This window comes from Symphalangus syndactylus, chromosome 9 (assembly GCF_028878055.3).
Source record: "Symphalangus syndactylus isolate Jambi chromosome 9, NHGRI_mSymSyn1-v2.1_pri, whole genome shotgun sequence".
Classification (NCBI taxonomy): domain Eukaryota; kingdom Metazoa; phylum Chordata; class Mammalia; order Primates; family Hylobatidae; genus Symphalangus; species Symphalangus syndactylus.
The window spans coordinates 73095806-73122349 of NC_072431.2; the positions used below are offsets into that span (position 1 = coordinate 73095806).

The 26544-nt window shown below is 43.0% G+C and overlaps 2 protein-coding genes across 2 annotated transcripts in view; both read left to right on the forward strand.

Annotated features, from left to right (window-relative positions):
* The first annotated feature begins 381 nt into the window (after positions 1 to 381).
* Positions 382 to 26544, forward strand: part of ZNF117 (zinc finger protein 117) — a 35557-nt gene continuing 9394 nt past the window's right edge. Inside the window, 1 exon segment of the mRNA XM_063608894.1 lies at positions 382 to 529. Coding sequence (XP_063464964.1) covers positions 527 to 529 — 3 coding nt within the window. The 5' untranslated portion in view covers positions 382 to 526.
* ERV3-1 (endogenous retrovirus group 3 member 1, envelope) lies at positions 13621 to 16663 on the forward strand. Its single transcript, XM_055293028.2, has one exon. The coding sequence runs from the start codon at positions 14009 to 14011 to the stop codon at positions 15821 to 15823; it is 1815 nt and encodes a 604-aa protein (XP_055149003.1). The 5' UTR covers positions 13621 to 14008; the 3' UTR covers positions 15824 to 16663.

The window sequence follows — 26544 nt, forward strand, 5'->3', positions numbered from 1 at the left end:
CATATTGCTCATATTCTAAAATAATATTTTGGATATATTGGGTTATTAAATGGTTAGAATGAATTTCACCTGTTTCTTCTTTCTTCTTAACTACTAGAAAATTTAGAATTCACACATGGCTCACATTTTATTTCAGAGGGTTGCCTTACAAGGCAAATGCCGTCTGAGGAGGGCCTGGGTCAGCTCAGGGAGGAAGCTCTGCCTGAAAAGGCTTAGGGTTCACTCTACATTCAGCCCAGCATCTGAGCACGTCTTCTGTCAATCAAGGCCTGAGGGGGTGGGGCCCTAAACATTATCCAATCAGGGACGCTGGGCTGGGACCCGTCCAATCAGGCACTCAGTTAGAGCAGACAGGACGGCTTCCGGGTTTGGCGGGGCCTTTGTCTCTGGCTGCAGCCGGAGCTCCTAGTGTAGTCTTCACTGGTCTGCGTCTTCTGCTCCTGGAGGCCCAGCCTCTGTGGCCCCGTTACCTGCAGGTATTGGGAGATTCACAGCTAAGACGCCAGGACGCCCTGGAAGCCTAGAAATGGTGAGAGTGCCGGGTCCGACATCCCGAGAGAGGGGGCGGGGCTGGTTGGAACTGGTGGGAAGTGGCTGTGCCGGGACTCTGGCCTCCCGGCAGTTGGCTCCAAAATCCGCGGCCCCGAGTTCTCCTTGGCGCAGCTCGGCCCTCAGTCCCCTTCAGCCATAGGATGGCGGCCGGGCTGACAGCTTGGACCCCGGGCGTCCTGTCTCCTCTCTGCGCAGTGACTGTGCCTTGGCCTGGAGTCCTCTGTGGGCAGCTGTGCCCCCACTGCCGCATCTCTCCCCGATTGTGCAGGGACCACGGGACGGTCGTCAGGGGAGAATACTGACTCGGGCTGCAGAGTTCATGAATGGGAAGAGCTTTGGTCTGCGGGGTTCCCAGTCCCCCTTTTTTTCTATTAAAAATTTGTGGAAGTCTCCGCAAAAATATTAAAGAATTTAATTAAAGAGTAATTCAGGAATTGTGGAGCACCAAGCTATGTTTTGTAGTTTGTGGTTTATGGAAGGGCCTTGAAGAAAACACTTTTATAACGTGCATGACAAAGGAAAGCAAATTCAATAATTGGTTAGGTAAAGTTATGTAGTTTCTTAACTTGTACGATCAAGGTAGAAACCTGGTCATGTAATGAGAGGTTAATTGGCAGTTTATAGTTGGTTAAGCCTGAGTTTTATTTTCCCCCAATGTAATACTTTAGAAAAAAAAGCATTCGAGTTAGATTTTTTTGAAAGTAGCAACCCCAGGACTGGAGCCACCTCAGTCTAATTGCCTGCCACTTAATTATTTTCACACTCCATCGGGCACTGATTTTCCCCTGCATTTTTCGCTTCTGTCTCAAGCAGGGTCTCAAGACTCCTCCCCATTTCCCATTCCTCCAGCCTAACTCTGGCTTGCAGTAAAATACTAAATTTCCAGTTCCTTCTGACATTCCCAAATGCCAATTTCCCCTCCCTAATTCAAGTTATCAATTGTTTGTCCTTTAATGTACACTTTAGTGAACATTTTAGGTACCATATTTTAATTAATCATTTTTTGACAAAGCATTGGCTGGCATTTTAAAAAAGATTTGTTTTCTGTTTGTAAATATTTCCCAAGAGAAGAAAGAATAATCCCCTGACACTGTATTGTAAAAAATGTTCTGTGCCTCCTTTCCTTTTATTGCCTCTAGGCACAGAAACCTTATCAGAATATTTTTGGGTCAGAGTTTCCCTTTGGAAACTTTGTAAGGTAATGTGTCCTCAGCCACCCTTCAGTTTTTTCCCTGGTTCTGGGTTTCAGTACTGTCTGGGGATAAATCAAGATATCCACTGTGGCTGTGTATGCTAGAATGTCTAGTAAATTTCAGCTCCTGGCCTGGAATGAAACTTCGCATATCTGGGAATGGGAGACAGGACAGCCTGAAGTTGGAGTGTAGCCTCTCAAGGGAGCAGGTGGATGCCCTGGGGCTGAGAGGAGTCTCCTGGGGTACTCTTCCTTTGAAAAGCAAACCCTTAGAGAAGTTAAGATTGTCTTCAAGCAACCCGGCTTCCATTTCTCGAAGACACATTGCTGGTCAGCCAATCAGATAGTGGTACTGAGGGAAAAACACAAATAATTACTGCCACCTGGATTCTCCAAGAATTGTGAAAGAGAAAAATAGTATCCCAAAAGACAAAAAAAAAAAAAAAAAAAAAAAAAAAAATCAAACCTGGCCCCAGTGAGATGGTGCAACAACTTGCAAAGTGAAATGCACTTTGGGGCACTCACTGGGGCCTAGTACAGTGTCTCTGGAGAGGGTGGTCACTGAGCACTTAAGTGAGCAGGATGGGAGTGGGAGAATCTCTCAAGGGATTGGGTGGCCTGACTTGACACATGAGTCAGACACACCTGTTTTTTAATGAGCACCGCCGCTCCCTGGGTTCGTCACCTTGAAATGATTTTTTCACTTATTTTGACTACAGTTTTTTAACTGTAACTTGCATTTTATTAGTAGGGCTTAAAAGGTAAGAAAATATTTACAAAGGGCATAAAAGAGGTGGGGCTCAGAAGAAAATCAATGTCTAATCCTATATTCCATTCTTAAGAATACTCATTTAAGGAAGACTCTGTCTCAAAAACAAAAACAAAACACATTTACCTTTTTTTTTCTCAGACCGAGTTTAGAGAATTTTCTCAGGTGTGTATTTTTATTTTTTGTTTTGTTTTGTTTTGTTTTGTTTTGAGACGGAGTTTTGCTCTTGTGGCCCAGGCTGGAGTGCAATGGCTCAGTATCGGCTCATTGAAACCTGTGCCTTCCGAGTTCAAGCGATTCTCCTACCTCAGCCTCCCAAGTAGCTGGGATTACTGGCATGCGCCACCATGCACCAGCTAATTTTTTGTATTTTTAGTGGAGATAGGGTTTTTCCATGTTGGTCAGGCTGGTCTTGAACTCCCCGCCTCAGGTGATCTGCCCGATCTGCCCGCCTTAGCCTCCCAAAGTGCTGGGATTACAGGCGTGAGCTACCGCGCCCATCCAGGTGTGTTTTAATGACTAGGTGACATCCAACAGAATTCCAAGGCTTAGTTTTTAGAGTGCTACAAAGGAAAAGAATAGGGAAAATCTGTCTTCCATTTTGGCTGTAGAAAATGAATACATTTCCATAAGAAAATGTGGTAGATAATTGGTGAGTTACATTCATGAAAACATCAGTTCCTCTTTTTGCAGGGTGCATTTGTTACAGGGAATACCTCTGTTCTATACTCTATCATCTTGATATGTGATGTTAATGCTAAATTTTATGAGAGGAAACTTGGTATCTCCTAGAAGTGCTCCCATATGACTAATTGTTTATACATGATTTTTAATGGAAATAATAATATATTGTCTTAAAGGAATAAATGCTTTTGTATTTGTTATTGAGGTATGATATGTAAGTACCTTAAAATTTCCTTCCCTTATATAAACAATGTGTTTGAGTAATTTTTCTGAATTTTTCAGTTTCAAAAACCAAGTGAATAACTATGACATGGAAATTAAAGCTTGTGCTCAGTGACCCCAAGCTAATGCTAATATTGAGCCTGCAAAAAGCGGGGAGGTTCTTTCTTTCTTTTTCTTTTTTCTTGGCAGAGCCTTGCTCTGTTGCCCAGGCTGGAGTGCAGTGGTGAGATCTTGGATCACTGCAGCCTCTGCCTCCCGGTTCCAGCAATTCTCTTGCCTCAGCCTCCCAGGTAGCTGGGATTACAGGCAGGTGCCACCACACCCAGCTAATTTTTGTATTTTTAGTAGAGATGAGGTTTCACCATGTTATCCAGGCTGGTCTCGAACTCCTGACCTCAGGTGATCCTTGGTATCCCAAAATGTTGGGGTTACAGGTGTGAGCCACTGCGCCCAGCCGGGGAGGGAGGATATTAAAGGCCCAGTTCGTTCTTTCCAGGAAACCTTCCCTGCAGATGTCCCAGCCTGCTCACTCTAGCCATGGAAGAAGCCTTTATACTGAGAGAAGCTACAGAGCCCTGGAAAGCTGGGGACCCACAGGCAGATGCAGTTAACATTAAGATGGAATGGGATTGCGAGGGTCTTACTGAAGATGAAATTGTTACTGTTTTGAGGCAGTTTCTAGACTTTGTAAAATGAGCTAAATTAGGTTTATGGAAAAAAAAATTGAATTCTAAAAGAGTTGCAACAGAAGGAAGTACCAACTATAAAAGTTTTAAGGATTGCAAAGTTTAAACAGATAAAGGCTTTCTTTCTTAGGGAGGAGCAAAAAAGATTAGGTCAGAGGGGAATAGCAAATGGAGGATGAAAAAATCAGATTTTAGATCAGAAATCGTTTTACCATGAAGTCAGCAAGTTTTTAGGAGGAACATAAAATGGGGTTGTATGTTGGCTCAGACTGAGAGTAGCTCAAAGTTCAGGAGCCTGTGGAAAGGAGATAAACTTAAGTAAAGTTTGATTAAGAAGTATTTTAGGCTGGGCACGATGGCTCACGCCTGTAATCCCAGCACTTTGGGAGGCCAAGGCGGGTGGATCACTTGAGGTCGGGAGTTCGAGAACAACCTGGCCAACATGACGAAACTCCTTCTCTACTAAAAAAAAAATATAAAAATTAGCCAGGCATGGTTGCATGTGCCTGTTATCCCACCTACTGTGGAGGTTGAGGCAGGAGAATTGCTTGAACCTTGGAGGCAGAGGTTTCAGTGACCCAAGATCATGCCACTACACTCTAGTCTGGGCGACAGAGTGAGACTCCATCTCAAAAAACAAACAAACAAAAAAGCATTTTATTTTGACCACTGAAGGCAAATTTAGCTAATTTTTTAATACAAAAAAGAAGAAAATGTGCAGAGTCAGTGTCTGGTTATGTGATAAATCGGACAAGAGAGCACCATCTAAGTCATAGTGGAAGGATGTTTCTTTCCATAAACTGTTCCTGGAGAACACAAAGGATAGAGAATTTTATTAACGCTATTTACCAGGATTATCTATGTGCTTCATCTTTCCCCACGTCTTTTCTTTGTCCTATACATTTCTTCCACTTGAGTTTTCTGGGTTGTATTTTGTATAATAAATGGGTAAACATAACTATAATGTTTTGCTGAGTTCTGTGAGTACTCTATAAAATTATTGAACTTGAGAGATTTATGGGAGTCCTGAATTTTTAAACAGTAGCTCAAAAGCATGGATGGACCCATAGGGTTTGTGACTGGCGTCTGCAGTGAAGACAGTGTTGTGAGATTGAGCCCTGGATCAGGGTCTGTGCTGACTCTTGAGTGGGGTCATAATTCAAATTTTAGACAATGTGTTGGTTTTGAAGAATTGCTTGGTGTTCAGCAAGCATTACAATTTTGGTGCCAGAAGAAAGACATCTCAGAGGCCTGGCCTGGAATGGAACTCTGGGTATCTGGAAATGAGAGACTCTGCTCTCCTGTACGCAGGCTGTCACACTGCCCATTGTCCTGGGATTTGAGGTCTCCTCCCACTCCCACTGTGAGAGAGGACTGAAAACTTAGAGGAAAGGAGCTCTTATAACAGACCCCCTTTTCCCACTGCTGCCACCTCAGGATTTCCACCCACTCACAAACATACCCACGAGACATTGATGTGTTCACACCCCTCCCAGGACTAGGCACCACCTTAGGAATTTCACCACAGCATTTTTCATCCTGGTGTTTCTTGCCAAAAACCCACAAAAGTGTCTACAAGTCTCCTGACATATCCCTATTCCCAGACACCGAATCTGCAGTAGCAGCCTGCTCTCTCCACCAATCTAGAGTTCTGGACCACCTGTTCATAATCTCATCTGCCTGCATGGACACAGAAATAAGTCAGAGGACAATCCCACCTGGGCCACTATCTGTAGCACAAACCAGTCCTTACACATACATTATGCTATCCCCCACCCAGGAATTTTTTATTTTTGGTTCAGGGGTACACATGCAGGTTTGTTATGTGGGTGAAATTGTGTCACGGGGGGCTTGGCATGCAGATTATTTTGTCACTGAGGTACTAAGCATAGCACCAAACAGGTATTCTTTGATCCTTTTTGTCCTTTCACCCTCCACCCTAAACTAGGCCTCAGTGACTGTTGTTTCTCTCTTTGTGTCCATGTGTTCTTATTATTTAGCTCTTACTTAGAAATGAGAACATGCATTTGGTCTTCTGTTTCTGCATTAGTTCTATAAGGATAGTTGTCTCCAACTCTGTCCATGTTTCTGCAAAGGACACAATCTTCTTTTTTATGACCACACAGTATTCATTGTATTTATGTACCGTATTTTGTTTTTATTAAATATTTTATTTTATTTTATTTTATTCATTTTTGGAGACAGGGTCTCACTCTGTCACCCAGGCTGAAGTGCAGTGATGTGATCTTGGCTCACTGCAGCCTCAATCTCCCTGGTGCAAACAATCCTTCTACCTCAGCGCCCCCCAAGTTGCTGGGACTGCAAGTGCATACAATTATGCGTGGCTAATTTTTCTTTTTGTACTTTTTGTAGAGATGTGGTTTTGCCACGTTGCCCAGGCTGGTTTCAAACTTATGACCTCAGGCAATCCACATGCCTTGGCCTATGAAAGTGCTGTGATTGGCCAGATGCAGTGGCTCACGCCTGTAATCCCAACACTTTGGGAGGCCGAGGCGGGCAGATCACGAGGTCAGGAGATCGAGACCATCCTGGCTAACACGATGACACCCCATCTCTACTAAAAATACAAAAAATTAGCCGGGCATGGTGGCAGGCGCCTGTAGTCCCAGCTACTCGGGAGGCTGAGGCAGGAGAATGGCATGAACCCGGGAGGCGGAGCTTGCAGTGAGCAGAGATTGCGCCACTGCACTCCAGCCTGGGCAACAGAGTGAGACTCCATCTCAAAAAAAAAAAGAAAGTGCTTTGATTACAGGCATGAGCCACCGTGCCATACCATACTTTCTTTATCCAGTCTACCATTGATAGGTGTTTATGGTGATTCCATGTCTTTGCTATTGTGAGTAGTGCTGCAGTGAATAATTTATATTTTTTTGGGTATAAACCCAATTATGAGGTGCCTGGGTCAAATGGTAATTCTGTTTTTAGTTCTGTAATTGCCACAGTTCTTTTCACAATGGTTGAATTAAGTTATACTCCTACAGGCAGTGTATATGAGGCAGGAAATATAAAAGGAAAAATAAGTAAAGGGAAAACAAGTCCTTCCCTGATCAGTCTGACTTACTCCAAAGTCCTGCTGGAGCTATGATAACATTATCTGCAAGGCCAGGCAGGGACCCCGAAAGAATGGGCTCCAGGAGCAGGGATGAGAAAAACAAGTTCTCCTTATCAGTTTCCCCCTTTGAAATTCTTTCCCCATGCCATTATTCTTTGTTCTGCTCTCACAACTATTTTTGTAACTATTTCTGCAAGTTTGTAAAGATTTCATAAGTTCCTGTTTTTCTTTCTGTAGCACAGCAAGGTCACAAGACATGTTTAAGTAAGATAGGGTCATGTTACAAATCCTGTTGTAAAACCAGTCACAGTATGATTAACTGCCTTTGTTCTGCTTCTGTAAGACTGCTTTCCCGCCTCACAGGTTTCATGCCAAAAACCTGACCCGCCGCTGTTGGTTGCATGTATAAAAGTCAAGCCCTGTCTTTGTTCAGGGCTCAGCCTTTGGATGTTCATCTGCTGGGCCAGTGGTCACCTAAATAAAATCCTCCTATTCCACCAAGTGGTCTCTCCAGCCTCCTGATTCCCGCAACATTTTGGCGAGCCAGCCAGGAGGGGAGACTACAGGTTTACTGTCTCTTTTGGCTGTGGGACTGGAGCCCCGGGCCGGGGAAGACCCATGACCCAAGGCACCATTGGGAGACCTTCAACCCGGAGGGGAGATTGGCTCTCCCACGACCCAGCGCCCCTCTCTGACAGTGCAATGGAACCTAAGGGGCTACAGGACGATTCTAGGACTTCACGCTACAGGACTGCAGTAAGATTTGGGCCCAAGGCAGGACCGGTCCCATAAGGGTGGAAGGGGAGCCTGATCACCTCCTGGGGTGTACCTAGTAATCCGACTGAGGACGTGAGAGGGGCTGGCAAAGTCGGAAGAAACTTACACCCTAACTGACCCGGGACATGAGAGTGGCTCGCTAAGTTGGTTAAGAAAGGAAACTGGAAGTGGGGACGTGTGTGAATAAATGTGAAAGAGATGGTTCCAAAAGGAACCAACATGCTGAGTGACGTGTGTGGAGCTACAGGTCTCTTAGCATAGACTGTGCCATCTCAGCGAAGTGTGGAACCGACCGAGACTAGTGGCAAACATCCTTGGAGGCTATGGCATATGGCTTAGGGAGGTGCCCCACAATTTATAGATTGTGGTGGTCCGGGTTCAGGACTCATACGAACCCTCCATTAAAGCTAAGCAGTGTCTGAAATACTCCCGCAAGAGACACGGTCTAATCAGTCTGAAGTGAAAGGAAGAGGGAGTGGGTTGTGCCATAACTGGGAGGAAAGTCGTCGAAACCCATCCCATTAGAATGTGTGTTAAGGAACTTTAAGTAAGATTATACAGGGGATTATGAGATCAAGTTGACCCCCCAGAGGTTGAGAACTCTCTGTGAAATAGAATGGCCCTTTTTCAGCGTTGGATGGCCGGCCGAAGGAACTATAGATAGATAGGGAAAAAATTGGCCATGTATTTAAGGTGGTGACTGGGGTCGGAGGACAGCCAGGGCATCCAGACCAATTTCCTTATATTGACTCATGGCTAAATAAAGTCCAAACTCGACCTGCATGGCTGCAGCCTTGCCAGGCTTCTTCTTGCAAAACACTCATAGCACGAGACAAGCCTAAAGTAAAAGAAAAATTAGCTTCACTGTCAGCTAAAGAGACAAAAGGAAAGCCACAAGAAAAACCAGTTTTGCAGGAACCACCAGAGGAGATAGAAACCCCTCTTCCCTATGTGCCAATCTATCCCCCTTTACCAAGGACAGCCCCTGAGCAGCCAGACTCAGATGGTGACACACCCCAGGCTACACCTCAAAGGGGGAAGTCTGAGCCCCCGCCTCAGGAGGTCAAGAAGGAAAGTCAGGATGATCAAGCAGGCCGCCTTCGATCTGGCCACACCAGAGTGTTGCAGATGCCCCTCCGTGAAACACGGGGACCTATGTATTATGATGAACAGGGGCAGGTCCAAGCGGGGGCAACCGACTTCTATTTACCAGCCTTTTTCAACCACTGATCTCCTAAACTGGAAACACCACACTCCCTCCTACACGGAGAAGCCCCAAGCCCTCACAGATCTGATGCAGTCCATTTTTCAGACACAAAATCCAACTTGGCCAGATTGCAAACAGCTCCTCCTGACGCTGTTTAACACCAAGGAACGCTGAAGGGTGACCCAGGCAGGCCTTCACTGGCGAGAACACAATGCACCAGAAGGCACACTTAATGTCCAGGCATATGCTCAGGGCCAATTCCCAGAAGCCAACCTACACTGGGACCCAAATGGTGCAGCCCAATTACAGTACCTACAGAGGTACTGGGAGGCACTCCTACAAGGGCTAAAGGAAGGTGGGAAAAAGGCAGTCAACATGGGGAAAATCTTGGAAGTGCTGCAGGAGACTAATTAAAGTCCTAGTCAGTTTTATGAGAGACTCTGTAAAGCATTCTGGCTTTACACCCTGTTTGACCCTGAGGCTACTGAGAACCAGCGCATGGTGAACGCAGCGTTTGTAGGGCAGGCCCAAGGAGACATCAGGCGAAAGCTGCAAAAGCTAGAAGGTTTCATGGGCATGAATGCCACTCAGCTTTTAGAAGTGGCCACCAAGGTGTACGTTAACCATAACCAGGAGACAGAGAGGCTGATCCGACTTAAGAAAAAGGCCAATCTGCTAGTGGCAGCCCTCACAGGAAGGGAAACTAGCATCGCGAGAGGGTGCAGACATAGCCACGGACATGGAGGGGTTCAGGCCAGGCAGATACCTGAAAGCCAGCCAAGACTATGTAGGAATCAATGTGCACAATGCAAAAAGAGGGGACACTGGAAAGGTGAATGTCCAGAGGGCAATGAAGAAAATGACAGAGACTATAAAACTGGAAAACTGCCAGCCAAGGGCTATCGTGTCCCAAGGGAGTCAGATACCCTCTTGATCAGGCTGGCAGGAACTGAAGAATATGAAGACTAGGCCAGACTGGCCTCCTTCTCTTTAGGCCCCCAGGAGCCCATGGTCACATTAGAAGTAGGGGGCCAGCTAATGAACTTTATGGTAGACACTGGGCTGAACACTCGGTAGTGACCCAGCCCATAAGGCCATTATCCAAAGATCATACAACTATTATTGGGGCTACAGGGGTCCCAGGGAAGAGGCCCTTTTGTCAGCCAAGGAGGTGTGTCATTGGAGGATGAGAGGTCCAACATAAATTCCTATATCTCCCCAATTATCCAGTGCCTCTACTAGGAAGAGAGCTCCAAAAATTGCATACACAGATTACCTTTGGGTCACAAGGAGATATTACTTTAAGCCTAACTCAACCGAAGGCCATGGTGTTAACCTTCATCATCCCGCAGGCTGAGGAATGGAGACTATACACGAAGTACAGGCACCAGTGCAGCCTTGTACGCAGGAGGAAGATAAATTATTATTTAAGCTAATTGATAAAATTCCTGGAGTATGGGCTGAAGACAACCCACCTGGGCTGGCTGTAAATCAGGCACTGGTAGTAGAATTAAAACCAGGAGCAACTCCAGTTCGGGTTTGTCAGTACCCACTTTCCCAAGAGGATATTTGGGGCGTTTATAAGTATTTAAAGTGGCTCTATGACCATGGGATCATAATCCAATGCCAGTCACCCTGGAACACTCTACTTTCGCTGGTACGAAAACCATTGCCTGGACCATGATCTGATGAGTATAGACTGGTGCAAGACTTGCATGCTGTAAACGAAGCCACGGTGACCATACATCCAGTAGTACCAAACCTGTATACTTTAATGGGACTTACTCTAGCAAGTGCCACCTGGTTTACAGTCCTGGACTTAAAGGATGCTTTCTTCTGTCTCTGCCTGGTACCAGTTAGTCAGCCCATCCTTGCATTTTAATGGGACGATTCAGTTACAGGCACGGGGAGACAGCTCAACCTGGACTAGACTCCCACAAGGGTTCAAGAATTATCCCACAATCTTTGGGGAAGCACTGGCCTCAGACCTCAAGGCATACACCCACCAAATGACAACTGTGCCTTGTTGCAGTACATAACCTTCTTTTGGCAGCCCCAACCCAAGAGGACTGTTAGTGGGGAACCCAGGACCTCTTCCATCTCTTAAGGAAAGCAGGGTATAGGGTATCCAAAAAGAAGGCCCAAATTTGCCATGAAAAGGTTAAATATTTAGGCTTCATAGTAAGCCAAGGGGAATGCCAGCTTGGCCATGGATGAAAGCAAGCCGTTTGTGCACTTCCAGCTCCAACCAGCTGGCACCAAATAGGGGAATTCTTACGGGCAGCAGCGTTCTGCCATATCTGGATCCCAAATTTCTCACTTATGGCCAGGCCCTTATATGAAGCCACAAAGGAGGGTGAAAAGGAACCCCTCCTCTGAAAGGCTGACCAGGAGAAGGTGTTTAAACAAAGCAAAGAAGCCCTAACTCAGGCTCCAGCCTTAGGACTGCCAGATACAACTAAGCCTTTCTTTCTATATGTCCATGAATTAAAGGGAATGGCTATAGGGGTCCTGACTCAAGTCACAGGATCATGCCATTGCCCAGTGGTGTACTCATCCGAACAGTTGGACTCTGTGGTGCTAGGGTGGCCTCCTTGCTGTAAAGCAGTAGCCGCTACTGCCCTATTGACACAAGAAGCTGACAAACGGACCCTGGGGCAACAACTGACCATCCAGGTACCACACTCGGTTATAACTTTAATGGATCAGAGAGAGCAGCATTGGTTATCAAACCCAAGGATGACTTGATACCAAGGGCTCCTATGTGAAAATCCCCGCATAACTTTAGAAACAGTGAACACCCTTAACCCAGCTACCCTGCTCCCAGTCGAACCGGGAATCACCTTCCATGACTGTAGCAACAGTGGACGAGGTATTCTCCAGTCGAGGAGACCTTACAGACTAGCCTCTCAAGGACCCAGATGTAGAATACTTCACAGATGGAAGCAGTTTTGTGCTGGAAGGGATCTGCTGGGCTGGGTATGCAGTGTTGACCTTAGACTCAATGGTGGAGGCTTAGCCTCTGCCTGCTGGAACATCAGCCCAGAAGGCAGAGCTAGCAGCCCTAACGAGGGTTCTCCAGCTGGCAGAAGACAAAAAGGTCAATGTTTACACGGATTCCAAATATGCTTTTGCCATACTGCGTGTTCATGGAGCTATATATAAAGAAAGAGGACTTTTAACTGCCATGGGCAAAGAAATAAAATAGAAAGAATGAATTCTTCAGCTCTTAGATGCTGTATGGGTCTCAGAGAAAGTAGCAGCTATGCAATGCAGGGGACACCAGAGGGCAGGGACGTCAGAGGCAAAAGGAAACAAAAAGGCAGACAGGGAGGCAAAATGGGCAGCAATGGTTACATCTCATTTTAAAAAAGAAGCCTTAGCTATGCCCCTCCTCCCAGAGCCTCCCCTCCAGGAGGTCTCAAGTTACGCTCCGAATGAGAAGGCCTGTTTTGCCCCAAAAAACTGGAAAATATATTGAAGGAGGATGGTGGAAATTTTCTGATGGGAGATTGGCCATTCCCAAAATGGTGGCCCCCAAATTTGTAAAGCAATTCCATCACGGAACTCATATGGGAAAAATGGCACTAGAAACACTACTAGGACGCCATTTCTACATGCCGCAACTCACTGCTACCACCCAAGCTGTTTGTGAACAATATTTAACCTGTGCCCAGAACAACCCATGACAAGGGCCCACTCGGCCCCCAGGAATTCAGGAAATAGGAACCATGCCCTGTGAAAACCTCCTTATAGACTTTACCAAGTTGCCCCAGGCAGGGAGCTATCGGTACATGTTAGTACTTGTCTACACCTTTTCAGGATGGGCCGAGGCTTTCCCCACCAGAAGCGAGAACTCATGAGAAGTGACTAAAATACTATCAAGAAACATTATCCCCAGATTTGGACTGTCCCTCACTCTAGGGTCAGACAACGGACTGGCATTTCTAGCTGAAATAATTCAGGAACTAACACGACTGTTAAAAATAAAATGGAAATTACACACAGCCTACCGGCCGCAGAGCTCAGGAAAAGTAAAGTGCATGAACCGGACACTCAAACAGCTACTGAAGAAATATTGCCAAGAAACCCCTCTGAGATGGGATCAAGTCCTGCCCATGGTCCTCCTTTGAGTTAGGTGCACCCCCACCAAACAAACTGGGTATTCGCCCTATGAAATACTGTTCGGCCAGCCACCCCCAATCATAAGTCAAATTAAGGGTAATCTCAGTGAACTAGGGGAATTAACTTTAAGGAGGCAAATGCAGGCTTTAGGGACAGCCATGTGACGTGTCCATGGCTGGGTACAGGAAAGAATGCCCAGAAGCCTGATAGATCCAATACACCCCTTTAAACCCAGGGACTCTCTTTGGGTCAAAAAATAAAACTGAACCACTCTGGGACCCATATGGGATGGGCTCCATACTGTAATCTTGTCTATTCCCACTGTTGTTAAAGTTGCAGGAATTGTGCCTTGGATCCATCCATCCAGTCAGCTGAAACCATCAGCCCAGGACAAGTGGACCAGCCAACAGGACCTAGACCATGCAACCCAGCTGATCCTACGACGGAACCAAGGTGCCAGTGAGATGACAACAGCCCTGCTCTGGTCACTCCGGAAGCTGACCAGTCCACGCACGGCTGAAGCTTGAGGAGACAACAGCCCTGCTCTAGTCACCCCGGAAGCTGACTAGTCTACGCACGGCCGAAGCTTGAGTCATCATCAGGGAAGTAAATGTGGTTAGAAATCTGAAGTCCAGTAATTTTCCTTGTAATATTGATTATTTTGCTATTAAGCTGTCACTTTGCTCAGCCTTCTCCCCCTGGGAAAAAGCCTTTTCTGTCCATGCTGGGTATGAACATGCTACTCATCACTTTGTTCTTGCTACTCCCCTTATCCATGTTAAAAGGAGAACCCTGGGAGGGATGCCTCCACTGCACCCACACTACATGGTCAGGGAACATCATGACTAAAACCCTGTTGTATCACACTTATTATGAGTGTGCTGGGACCTGCCTAGGAACTTGTACTCACAACCAGACGACCTACTCAGTCTGTGACCCAGGAAGGGGCCAGCCTTATGTGTGTTATGACCCTAAGTCTTCACCTGGGACCTGGTTTGAAATTCATGTCAGGTCAAAGGAAGGGGATCTTCTAAACCAAACCAGGGTCTTTCCCTCTGGCAAGGGTGTCATATCCTTATACTTTGATGTTTGCCAGATAGTATCCATGGGCTCACTCTTTCCCGTAATCTTCAGTTCCATGGAGTACTATAGTAGCTGCCATAAAAATAGATGTGCATCCCCTGCTTGTTCCACCGATTCCCCAGTAACAACTTGCTGGGACTGCACAACGTGGTCCACTAACCAACAATCACTAGGGCCAATTATGCTTACCAAAATACCATTAGAACCAGATTGTAAAACAAGTACTTGTAATTCTGTAAATCTTACCATCTTAGAGCCAGATCAGCCCATATGGACAACAGGTTTAAAAGCACCGCTAGGGGCACGAGTCAGCGGTAAAGAAATTGGGCCAGGAGCCTATGTCTATCTATATATAATAAAGAAAACTCGGACCCGCTCAACCCAACAATTCCGAGTTTTTGAGTCATTCTATGAGCATGTTAACCAGAAATTGCCTGAGCCCCCTCTCTTGGCCAGAAACTTATTTGCCCAACTGGCTGAAAACATAGCCAGCAGCCTGCACGTCGCTTCATGTTATGTCTGTGGGGGAACGAACATGGGAGACCAATGGCCATGGGAAGCAAGGGAGCTAATGCCCCAAGATAATTTCACTCTAACCGCCTCTTACCTGGAACCTGCACTGTCAAGTCAGAGCATCTGGTTCTTAAAAACCTCCATTATTGGAAAATTCTGTATTGCTCGCTGGGGAAAGGCCTTTACAGACCCAGTAGGAGAGTTAACTTGCCTAGGACAACAATATTACAATGAGACACTAGGAAAGACTTTATGGAGGGGCAAAAGCAATAATTCTGAATCACCGCACCCAAGCCCATTCTCTCGTTTCCCATCTTTAAACCATTCTTGGTACGAACTTGAAGCTCCAAATACCTGGCAGGCGCCCTCTGGCCTCTACTGGATCTGTGGGCCACAGGCATATCAACAACTGCCAGCTAAATGGTCAGGGGCCTGTGTACTGGGGACAATTAGGCCATCCTTCTTCCTAATCCCCCTAAAACAGGGAGAAGCCTTAGGATACCCCATCTATGATGAAACTAAAAGGAAAAGCAAAAGAGGCATAACTGTAGGAGATTGGAAGGACAATGAATGGCCTCCTGAAAGAATAATTCAATATTATGGCCCAGCTACCTGGGCAGAAGGTGGAATGTGGGGATACCGCACCCCAATTTACATGCTTAACCGCATTATAAGATTGCAGGCAGTACTAGAAATCATTACCAATGAAACTGCAGGGGCCTTGAATCTGCTTGCCCAGCAAGCCACAAAAATGAGAAATGCCATTTATCAAAATAGACTGGCCTTAGACTACCTCCTAGCCCAGGAAGAGGGAGTATGTGGAAAGTTCAACCTAACTAACTGCTGCCTGGAAATTGATGACAAAGGAAAGGTCATCGAAGAAATAACTGCTAAAATCCAAAAGTTAGCCCACATCCCAGTTCAGACTTGGAAAGGATAGTCTCCAGATTCCCTCTTCAGAGGTTGGTTCTCATCCCTTGGAGGATTTAAAACCTTAGTACAAATAGTTCTAGCCATATTGGGAGTTTGCCTTATACTCCCTTGTCTCTTACCTCTCATTGTCAAAAATATCCAAACAGCCATAGAGGCTCTTGTGGACAGACAGACTACCACATGACTAATGGCCCTAAGTATTAACCCCTGCCAAGAAAAGAGCTACTTCCTCTTGAAGAACTGAATGAAGATAGTGATGCTTTCTATTAAACTTTACTTATAAAAAGCATCAAAGTGGGGAATGAAGCAGGAAATATAAAAGGGAAAACAAGTCCTTTCCTGACCAGTCTGACTCACTCCAAAGTCCTGCTGGAGCTATGATAATTATCTGCAAGGCCAGGCAGGGGCTCCAAAGGAACGGGCTCCAGGAGCAGGGATGAGAAAAACAAGTTCTCCTTATCAGTTTCCCCCTTTGAAATTCTCTCCCCATACCATTATTCTTTGTTCTGCTCTCACAACTATTTTTGTAACTATTTCTGCAAGTCTGTAAAGATTTTGTAAGTTTTTGTTTTTCTTTCTGTAGCATGGCAAGGTCACAAGACATGTTTAAGTAAGGTAGGCTCATGTTGCAAAGCCTGTTGTAAAACCTGTCACGGTATGATTAACTGCCTTTGTTCTGCTTCTGTAAGACGGCTTTTTCACCTCACAGGTTTTGTGCCAAAAACCTGACTTGCCCCTGCCTGATGCATGTATAAAAGTCAAGCCCTGTCTTTGTTCAGGACTCAGCCTTTGGATGTTAATCCGCTGGGCTGGTGGCCACTTAAATAAAATCTTCCTGTTCCACCCAGTGATCTCTCCAGCCTCCTGATTCCCACAACATATAAGCATTCCTTTTTCTCTGCAACCTAGCCCTCATCTGTCATTGACTTTTTAACAATAGGCATTCTGACTGGATGAGACGGTATCTCATTGTGGTTTTTCTCTGCATTTTTCTAATAATTAACAATGTGAATTTTGTTTTCATATGCTTGTTAGCCACATGTATGTCTTCTTTTGAAAAGTATCTGTTCATGTTTTTGCTTACTTTTTAATTAGGTTTTTGGTTTTCTTGTTGCTATTGTTGTTGTTTTCTGAGACAGTCTTGCTCTGTCACCAGGCTGGAGTGCAGTGGCATGATCTCGACTCACTGCAACCTCCGCCTCCCAGGTTCAAGTGATTCTCCTGCTTCAGTCTCCTGAGTAGCTGGGATCACAGGCGTGCACCACAAAACCCAGCTAATTTTTGTATTTTTACTAGAGATGGGGTTTCACCATGTTGGCCAGGATGGTCTTGATCTCTTGACCTCGTGATCCATCCACCTCAGCCTCCAAAGTGCTGGGATTACAAGCGTGAGCCACTGCTCCTGGCTTCTTCTCCTTTTTTTTTTTTTTTTTTTTTTAATAAATGTGTTTAAGTTTCTAATGGATGCTGGATATTAGACCTTTGTCAGAAGCATAGTTTGCAAATATTTTCTTCTAGTCTGTAGGTTGTCTGTTTACTCAGTTGATTGTTCCCATTGCTGCGAAATAGCTCTTAATTAGGTCCCATTTGTCAATTTTTGCTTCTATTGCAATTGCTTTTGGTATCTTCATCATAAAATTTTTGCCAGTTTTTATGTCTAGAATTTTCTAGGTTATTTTCTAGATTATTTTCAGGTTTTTTATATATATATAATTTTAAGTTCTATGTTTAAGTCTTCATCTTGAATTGATTTTTATATATCGTGTAAGGAAGGCATCCAGTTTCAATCTTCTACATAGTGCTAGCTAGTTATTCCTGTCTCATTTATTAAGTAGGGAATTGTTCCCTCATTGCTGTTGTCAGCTTTGTTGAAGATCAGATGGTTGCAGGTGTGTGGCATTGTGGCATTATTTATTGGCTATCTATTCTGTTTCTTGTTCTATGAGTCTTTTACATATGTGTGTGTGTGTGTGTGTGTATGTGTATGTGTGTGTGTGTGTGTATTGCCTTGGGTATTCGGGCTCTTTGTTGGTTCTATATGAATTTTAAAATAGTTGTTTTTAGTTCTGTTAAGAATGTTTTGGTAGTTTGATAGGAATGACATTAGATCTGTAAATTTCTTTTGGCAGTATGGCCATTTTAATGATATTGATCTTTTTTATCCATGAGCATAAAATAAATCTCCATTTATTTGTGTCATATATGATTTATTTAAGCAGTGTTTTGTAATTCTTGTTGTAGAGGTCTTTCACCTCCCTGGTTAGCTGTATTTCTAGACGTTTTATTCTTTTTGTGGCAGTTGTGAAGGGGATTGTGTTTTTGATTTGGCTTTCAGCTTGGATGTTATTAATGTACAGGGATGCTACTAATTTTTGTACATTTGCTTTGTATTGTGAAATTTTGCTTCAGTTTTTCAGTTTAAGGAGCTTTTCTGCGGAGACTGTAGGGTTTTCTATATATAGAATTACGTCTGCAAAAAATGGGAAGTTTGACTTCCTTTCTTCCTATTTGGATGCCTTTTATTTTGTCTCTTGTCTGATTGCTCTGGTGAGGACTGCCAATTCTATGTTGAATAGGAGTGGTGAGAGAAAACATCCTTGTCTTGTGCCAGTTTTCATGGAGAAATGCTTCCAGCTTGTGTCCATTCAGTATGTTTGTTGTGGGTTTGTCATAGAGAACTCATTATTTTGAAGTATGTACCTTCTATGCCTAGTTTGTTGCAGGTTTTTAACGTGAAAGATGTTAAATGTTCTTGAAAGCTTTTTCTGCATCTATTGAGATAATCTGGTGGTTTTTATCCTTATTTTTGTTTTTGTGATGAATCACATATATTAATTTGTGTATGTTGAACCAGCCTCATATCCCAGGGATAAAGCCTACTTGATCATAGTGGATTTGCTTTTTGATGTGCTGTTGAATTTAATTTGCCAATATTTTGTTGAAGATTTTTGCATCAATGGTCATCAAGGATATTGGCCTAAAGTTTTCTTTTTTTATTATATCTATGTCAGGTTTTGGTGTCAGAATGATGGCGTTCTTATATAATGAGTTGAAGGAGTGTTTTTTTCTCAATTTTTTGGAATAGTTTTAGAAGGAATGGTACCAGCTCTTCTTTGTACGTCTGGTAGAATTCAGTTGTGAATCTCTCTCATCCTGGGCTTTTTTTGGTTGCTGGCTATTCATTACTAATTCAGTTTTGGAGTTTGTTATTGGTCTACTCAGAAATTCAATTTCTTTCTTGTTCAGTCTTGGGAGGATATATTTGTCCACGAATTTACTATTTCTTTTTTTTGTCTTTTATTTTTTTTTCCTTTTTTTGGAGAACAGGATCTCACTATATTGCCCAGGCAGGTCTCGAACTCCTGGGCTCAAGCTATCCTCCCACCTCTTGCCTCCCTGAGAGCTGGGATTACAGGCGTGAGCCACCACACCTGGCTGAATTTACTATTTCAGATTTTTTAGTTTGTGTTCATAGAAGTGTTTATAGTAGACTTCAACAGTTATTTGTATCCTTGTGGGGTCAGGGTTAACGTTCCTTTTGTCATTTCTAATTGTGTTTATTTGAGTCTTCTTTCTTTATGAATCTGGCTAGTGGTTTATTTAGCTTATTAACTTTTTCCAAAGATTTAACTCCTGGATTTCTTGATCTTTTGTATAGTTTTTCACATCTAAATCTCCTTCAGTACAGATCAGATTAGTTATTTTTTGCCCTCTGCTAGTTAGGGATTGGTTTTGTCTTGCATCTCTCATTTTATTTATGATATTAGGTTGTTAAATTGAGATCTTTTTAACTTTTTTATGTGAGCATTTAGTGCTATAAATTCTTCTTTTAACACTGCCTTAGCTGTGTTGCAGAGATTCTGGTATGTTGTACTTTGTTCTCATTTGTTTCAAAGAACTCTTTGATTTCTGCCATAATTTTATTATTTACCCAAAAGTTATTCAGATGCAGGTTGTTTAATTTCCACGTAATTGTATGGTTTCAAGTGGTTTTCTTTGTATTGATTTATATTTTTATCAAGTTGTGGTCAGAGTGTGTGGTTGGTATAATTTTGGGATGTTTGAATTTGGTGATGATTGTTTTATTTCTGATTGTGTGGTCAATTTTAGAGTATGGGCCACGTGGTGATGAGAAGAATGTATATTATATTGCTTTTAGATGGAGAGTTTTGTAGATGTCTATTACGATTATTTGGTCAAGTATTGAGTTTAGGTCCTAATATCTTTGTTAATTTTCTGCCTCAAAAATGTGTATAATAGTTTCTGTGGGGTGTTGTAGTCTCCCAAAATTAGTCTGTCAGAATCTAAATATCTTTATAAATCTCTTAGAACTTGTCTTATTCATGTGTACCTGTGAAAGAAAATTAAATCTTCAGAGCCCAAACTCATTAAACCAAAAAGAAAAGTTAGGCTGGGAACTGGGTCAAACAAACCCACCTATCCTTTTGGTTCTTAAATAAGATGGCTACAAGATGAAAAGTTACATGACTCCCTCATATTTTGCCCACAAGACAATTTCTAGTGAGCTGCAAGATCTTTACCCTAAGGTGTTTCTGTTAAAATTATACCATGGAAATGTTAATTGATGGCTTATCTTTACAGGTTCCACCAGACACAAATGCATATCTGATTGTTCCCCTCCCCATTTTGTCTATGTTATCTTATGTAAAAATGCAGATTACCTGCATTTTTCATCTGCCCCATTTGTCTGTGTCATCTTATGTTAAAAAAAATGCAGATTCACTGACAGACAATGACATGAATGACTGTTTTTCCCTACCTCCCTCTTACATAAGAGTTTTATACTTCTCAGTATCTCATCCTTTCTCCTTTAAATTTGGAGCCCCCAAAATTTTCTCGGGAGAAAAACATAGGCCTTTTTCCTGGCTGTGCATTCTTAACTTTGGGAAATAAGCCTCCTAAAAGGATTGAGACTTTCTTGTCATTTTTCTTGATTGATACACCCATGGATTTTTTTTTTTTGTAACACCTTTCTTTCTTCTGCTTTTTTTCCCATAAACATTTCTCAAGTGCACATGGCATACAAAATTAAGATGTCCAATAGTTCAAAAACATGTCCAGAGACCTGGCTGTTATAGTGGAAAATACAAATTAGAAATAAAAAGCTTTATTCTCCACATGAAAAAAGGGAGGATATTTTCTTTCTTTCTTTCTTTCTTTTTTTTTTTCTGAGACGGAGTCTCGCCTGGTTGCCCAGGCTGGAGTGCAATGGCACGATCTGGCTCACTGCAACCTCCACCTCCTGGGTTCAAGCGTACTAAGCCTCCCGAGTAGCTGGGGTTACAGGCACACACCACCACACCTGGCTAATTTTTTGTATCTTTAGTAGAGATGGGGTTTCACCATGTTGGCCAGGCTGGCCTCAAACTCCTGACCTCATGATTCACCCACCTCAGCCTCCCAAAGTGCTGGGATTACAGGTGTTAGCTACCGCACCCTGCCAGGAGTATATTTTCTTAATTTATTTTTCCTTAAAGCATTTAAATTTTATGTATATTTTTTCTCTGTTGTTTGAAAGATATGTAAATCATATTAACAGTTAAACCTTTTGTCACTGTTTTTGACTTGAGATTATCTTTGTCTAGGACCTCAGGTTCATTGCTTTGGCAAAGGTTTATTTTCCCCATTTGTTGTCTTTTAAGGTAGACACAGATTTGTTTAGATTAAAGTTTGTTTTAAGAGCACACAAAAGTTGAGCATGAAGATAGGATTAAATTTAGCAATAAAAAATGATAAAGACTAAAAGATACTAAGTTCCTTTGATAGAATACAGATTATCCAAGGTAATCAGGTAATATTTGCAGGCCAAAGTACTTTTATTGCAAAAGCATGGTTCAGTGTATGAACTGAACAGTGAAGTCTGTAGTGCTTTGGCTTATATTTATTGAGTACAATTAGCATAGTTATATGTAGTGTTTGTAGACAAACTGCATTCATATAAACAGTATTTTATACACTAGTGTGAATATAACACTACAATATTTACTTTGAATGAATCCCTTAGTCATTTTAATAATGTTATATTCAGCCGGGCATGGTGGCTCATGCCTGTAATCCCTGCACTTTGGGATGCCAAGGTGGGTGGATCACCTGAGGTCAAGAGTTCAAGACCAGCCTTGCCAACATGGCGAAACTCCACCTCTACTAAAAAATACAAAAATTAGCCGGGCGTGGTGGCACGTGCCAGTAATCCCAGCTACTTGGGAGGCTGAGGCATGTGAATCGCTTGAACCTGGGAGGCAGAGGTTGCAGTGGGCCGAGATTGCACCACTGCACTCCAGCCTGGGCAATAGAGCGAGACTCTCTTTCAAAACAAAAAAACAAACAAAAAATAATGTTATATTCATACTTTTGAAATATAAACTTTTAATTGAATTATGGTTGTAGACAATTTTTTAAAATCCTATGTACATTATGACTAGTACAATATTTATACTTAGATATTTATATCTAATATCCAAAGGAAATTTACTACCAAACTATTACAGTAGTATTAGTATGACATGCTTACTAATTTATCCAGTAGAGTTCATTATAGGTAAGCATGATTTTAGTGTCTATCATTTCACTAAATTGGAATGCTGCTATTACAGGAAAAGTAAACAAGAATGATTTGGCCACCTGAAAACCATAATAGCTCTACAGTTCACCATGATGCAAACTCAAATGTATTCCACTATATGAATGAAGTAATATTCTAATTCTTCATCAGAAAGTTATGGTGGTGGGAGGTCCAGGCAGGTGGATCATTTGAGATCAGGAGTTCAAGACCAACCTGGCTAACATGGTGAAACTCTGTCTCTACTAAAAGTACAAAAATTAGTTGGGCGTGGTGGCACATGCCTGTAATCCCAGCTACTCCGGACGCTGAGGCATGAGAATCCCTTGAACCCTGGAGGTGGAGGCTGCAGTGAGCTGAGATTGTACCAACACTCCAGCCTGGATGACAGAGCAAGACTCCGTCTCAAAAAAAAAAAAAAAGTGTTCTTTGGAAATTGTCAAGTGTATTCCATTATAGATCTCTCATTTAATGGCTAGGAGAAGAGAGAGCAGCAGAGATGGAAGAGAATCCTTATAAAATTCTGCTGAGAATATGACCCCTTTCTTCATAATGCTCACGTTTCTCATGCTGAGAGTAGCTGTGCACTTCGGGTGTTTAAAAAAATTGATTAGGGGAATATTTTCTGGCTGACTTGATCAAACTTGTATCTAGCCTGCATTTTTAAAAGATGCTTTTAACTGTTTTTCTCTCAATGCAATTTTTCTCAGACTGAGAGCTGTTTTTCTCTCGAATGCTTTTGGTTTCTGTTTTAGAGGTCCCATTACTATCCCGTGGTGTCTGTGAATGAGGTGGGCTGTCAGAGAGTTCTTGGAGCTATCTCTGTCTGGACTCATACTGAAAATCCAGCAGTATTTTTTCTTTGTCTCTGTTATAAATACAAACTGAGGCTGAAACATTGCTCCTATTCCCATTATTATGAGGTGCAATCCTACCTGGGAAGCCTGCAGGCTCTCCTGCCGCTCAGGCTTCACTCTCTGATGTGGCACTGGAGTGCTGCTGTGGCAGTTGATCATAACCTAAGATGTGTTCTGCCGGCTGTGAGCTCTGTGCTGTGGGTTGTGCCTCAGGGAAGGATGGTAGGAGTCAAAAGAGGACACCAGCCACCAGGACAGAGCAAGCAGGAGTGCTGTAGCCCAGTGCTCAGGGAGTAGAGAGCCATTGCTTTTAAATGAAAATAGCCATAAAGATATTCAACCCTATTCAACAATTTCTGTAGGAAAGAGAGAGCCTACCTTCGGCAGGCACGTGGCTTCAAGTTGCAAAATTACCTTTTGTCATGAAGATGTGAAAAGTTTATTTTGTCATTGATTATAACCAGTTAGCATACAAGTATGTCTTTGCAATCTCTTAAGCAGATTGACTGTGATGCATTCTGGTTTAATTATGTAATGAAACAGTTTTCTTTCTGTTTTATCATTGTGGAGTTACTCTGGGGCTGGATAAAACTTTTCTTTTAATTATATTTTCCAAGCACTGTTTTAAATTACCACACGTGATATAAACATATAAGGTGCCAATCAAGCTTTAATCTAGATGGGCCTTTCCGTCTCAGGCTTCCAGTCAACTCAACGATTGTGCTGCAAAATGCATCCTGTCCCCTGAATATGCAGGCTGAATCGTGCCTCTGCCTATTTGGTATCTAGTCCTGTATAATCACATCTAGAGAGTCTAGACCTGATTTCTAAATACTTCATAGAATAGCAACCAACCATTTTACCTCTTTCAATGACTCTTGTATCTTTAGACCTTGAGCTGATTCATAGACTACCAGGCCCAGAAACCCAATTAGATTAACGTGCATGCATTGAATAGACATGTAGGCATGAGAATCTCACTTTCCCCTTTCTCCTCTTTTTAAAATGCCCACAAATGTGCAGATGACACCTGCTGCTACTCCACCCATCCAGGACCTAAGTTTGCAGCTCCAAATTCTGAATCTAGGTCTTGAGATTTGGGGGAAAAAAAGCCTTTATTTGAGAAATGCAAATTCTTATAGTTATAAGGCTCAGAGACATTAAAATTAGACCACAGTTTTGTCTGTCTCCCTTCTTGGAACTGTGTATTTACTTGTTAAAACTGCTTGCTATTGCCACAAGTAGGTATAAATTAGACTAATAATGACATGCTGCACACCATAACCCACACCCTATAGCTTAACAATGTATATCCAATTAGTAATCAATGTTATTTTTTGTGAATAAAAAGAATTTCTGACAAACCAATATGTATCAGCCCACTCTCTGTCCTCTCATTTTGCCTTCACTGATGCAGTTGTAACTGCTGCTAATCCAAGTGTAGATTCCAGGCATCTTGAATTTTTGCTCCCAGGTTACAATCCTCAAGGTTGGCTCAAATGAACTGTCTACTTATATTCATGTTGCCTCAGTGATTTGCTTTTAGGTAGACATATCATTTAGAATGTGCTAGAGCAAGGTCAGGAGATCGAGACCACGGTGAAACCCCGTCTCTACTAAAAATACAAAAAATTAGCCGGGCGTGGTGGCGGGCCCCTGTAGTCCCAGCTACTCGGAGAGGCTGAGGCAGGAGAATGGCGTGAACCCAGGAGGCGGAGCTTGCATTGAGCCGAGATCGCGCCACTGCACTCCAGCCTGGGTGACAGAGCGAGACTCCGTCTCAAAAAAAAAAAGAATGTGCTAGAGCAACCTCTATGAGGCAATCTCTTTTTTGTTGTACTCTTCTTGCTGTAACACTCAAGAAAGAATACAGAGCCAGGTTGATTCGACCTAGAATCTGCATAAAAGAGCTGGCTTCTGCCTGATATTTATAAAGCACGGTCAGATCGAGAATGTACAGGAAACCAGCAAGTGGCAGGAAACCAGCAGGAGACATTTTCTGCATTGTGAGATTTCAACATAGACATCTTAAAGCACCCCTTTAAGAGCGTGGCTCTTTGAAATTTTCAGATCTTGTTCAGTGACCTGCTACAGTAATGTAAGAGGCTCCAGATGTAAATAGAATCTGATGGTAAAACTGTAAGTGTAAACGGGCATCTTAGGAGTGAGAGATCAAGGTCACAAAGTATCCAGAGCCATGATCACAACTATACCTACCTGTAAAATATGATACTGGAGTATTCTTGTCCTTCCTACCCAAGAGCTAGCCAATCAAGACAGGTGATCCAGGTTCTGGAGGTCCACCAGGGCATTTCCATTTTCTATTTAGAATCAGCCTGAGTCTGCCCTGCTTGGCTTATGCTTAAGCAATCAGCCCAGGTCACTGGGAATCTTCTCACAATCACCTAGGCATCTCTCAGACATTTGAGGATGTCCATGGCAGAACTGTGTCAGGCTGACAAGAGCGGTTAATTCTGCTTCTGTCTCAGTGTAAGAGAAATAAGTCATCCTGTGTCTGTCCCTCCCCTAATATAAGAGCTGTCTTTGCTTGGTACCCAGATGAGAGTTTCTCCAGTTTCCTGGTACTTCAGTGAAAAACAAGGAGGAGGTCTGGAGACTCAAACAGATAAACCAATTGCTACCATTTCATATGGCCAATAGAAAAATAGATGAAGCACCATTGTCCCTACCATCCAGGAACTGTTAGTCTAGACAAGCAACTGAATTCAACATGGTTGAATTAAGCATCATGTGGTTAGCACAATGAATAGATGTGTGAAAGAAAAAACTGGGCTTTATTTGGGCAACTTTCTTTATATTTTTGTAACTTCTGATGTCATCATTTGAGTGGATGTTTATGGACACAAGCGTTGTTATTATCCTTCTTATTTCTTATACCTTGCTAAGAATACATATTTATCTTCTAATAAAATTACCCTACAAAACCCTAAGAGATTTTTTTAAATTGCTTATTAGCATATGTTATAAAGTTGACAGGGCAGTGGCTAAAAAAGATTAAAATTTCACAACTGTGTGATTTAGTTTTCTTTTAGGTAAACTTAGGAAAAACAGAACTGGAAATACCCCAGTGGCATAGAGAGCAGAATTCTACATAGGGTCCACTCTCTGCCCCAGCCCTGTTCAAATTCACCCTTTTTGGAGGCCTTATTTAGATCTGGCCCCACCCTGGAGCCTTGTCTCACAGAACTGATTAGAAGAGATCAGAGTATTGGATGGTGAATCCTGCAGCCTTTCTAGAGCCAGTGCGCACAATTTTCTGAAACCCAAAAG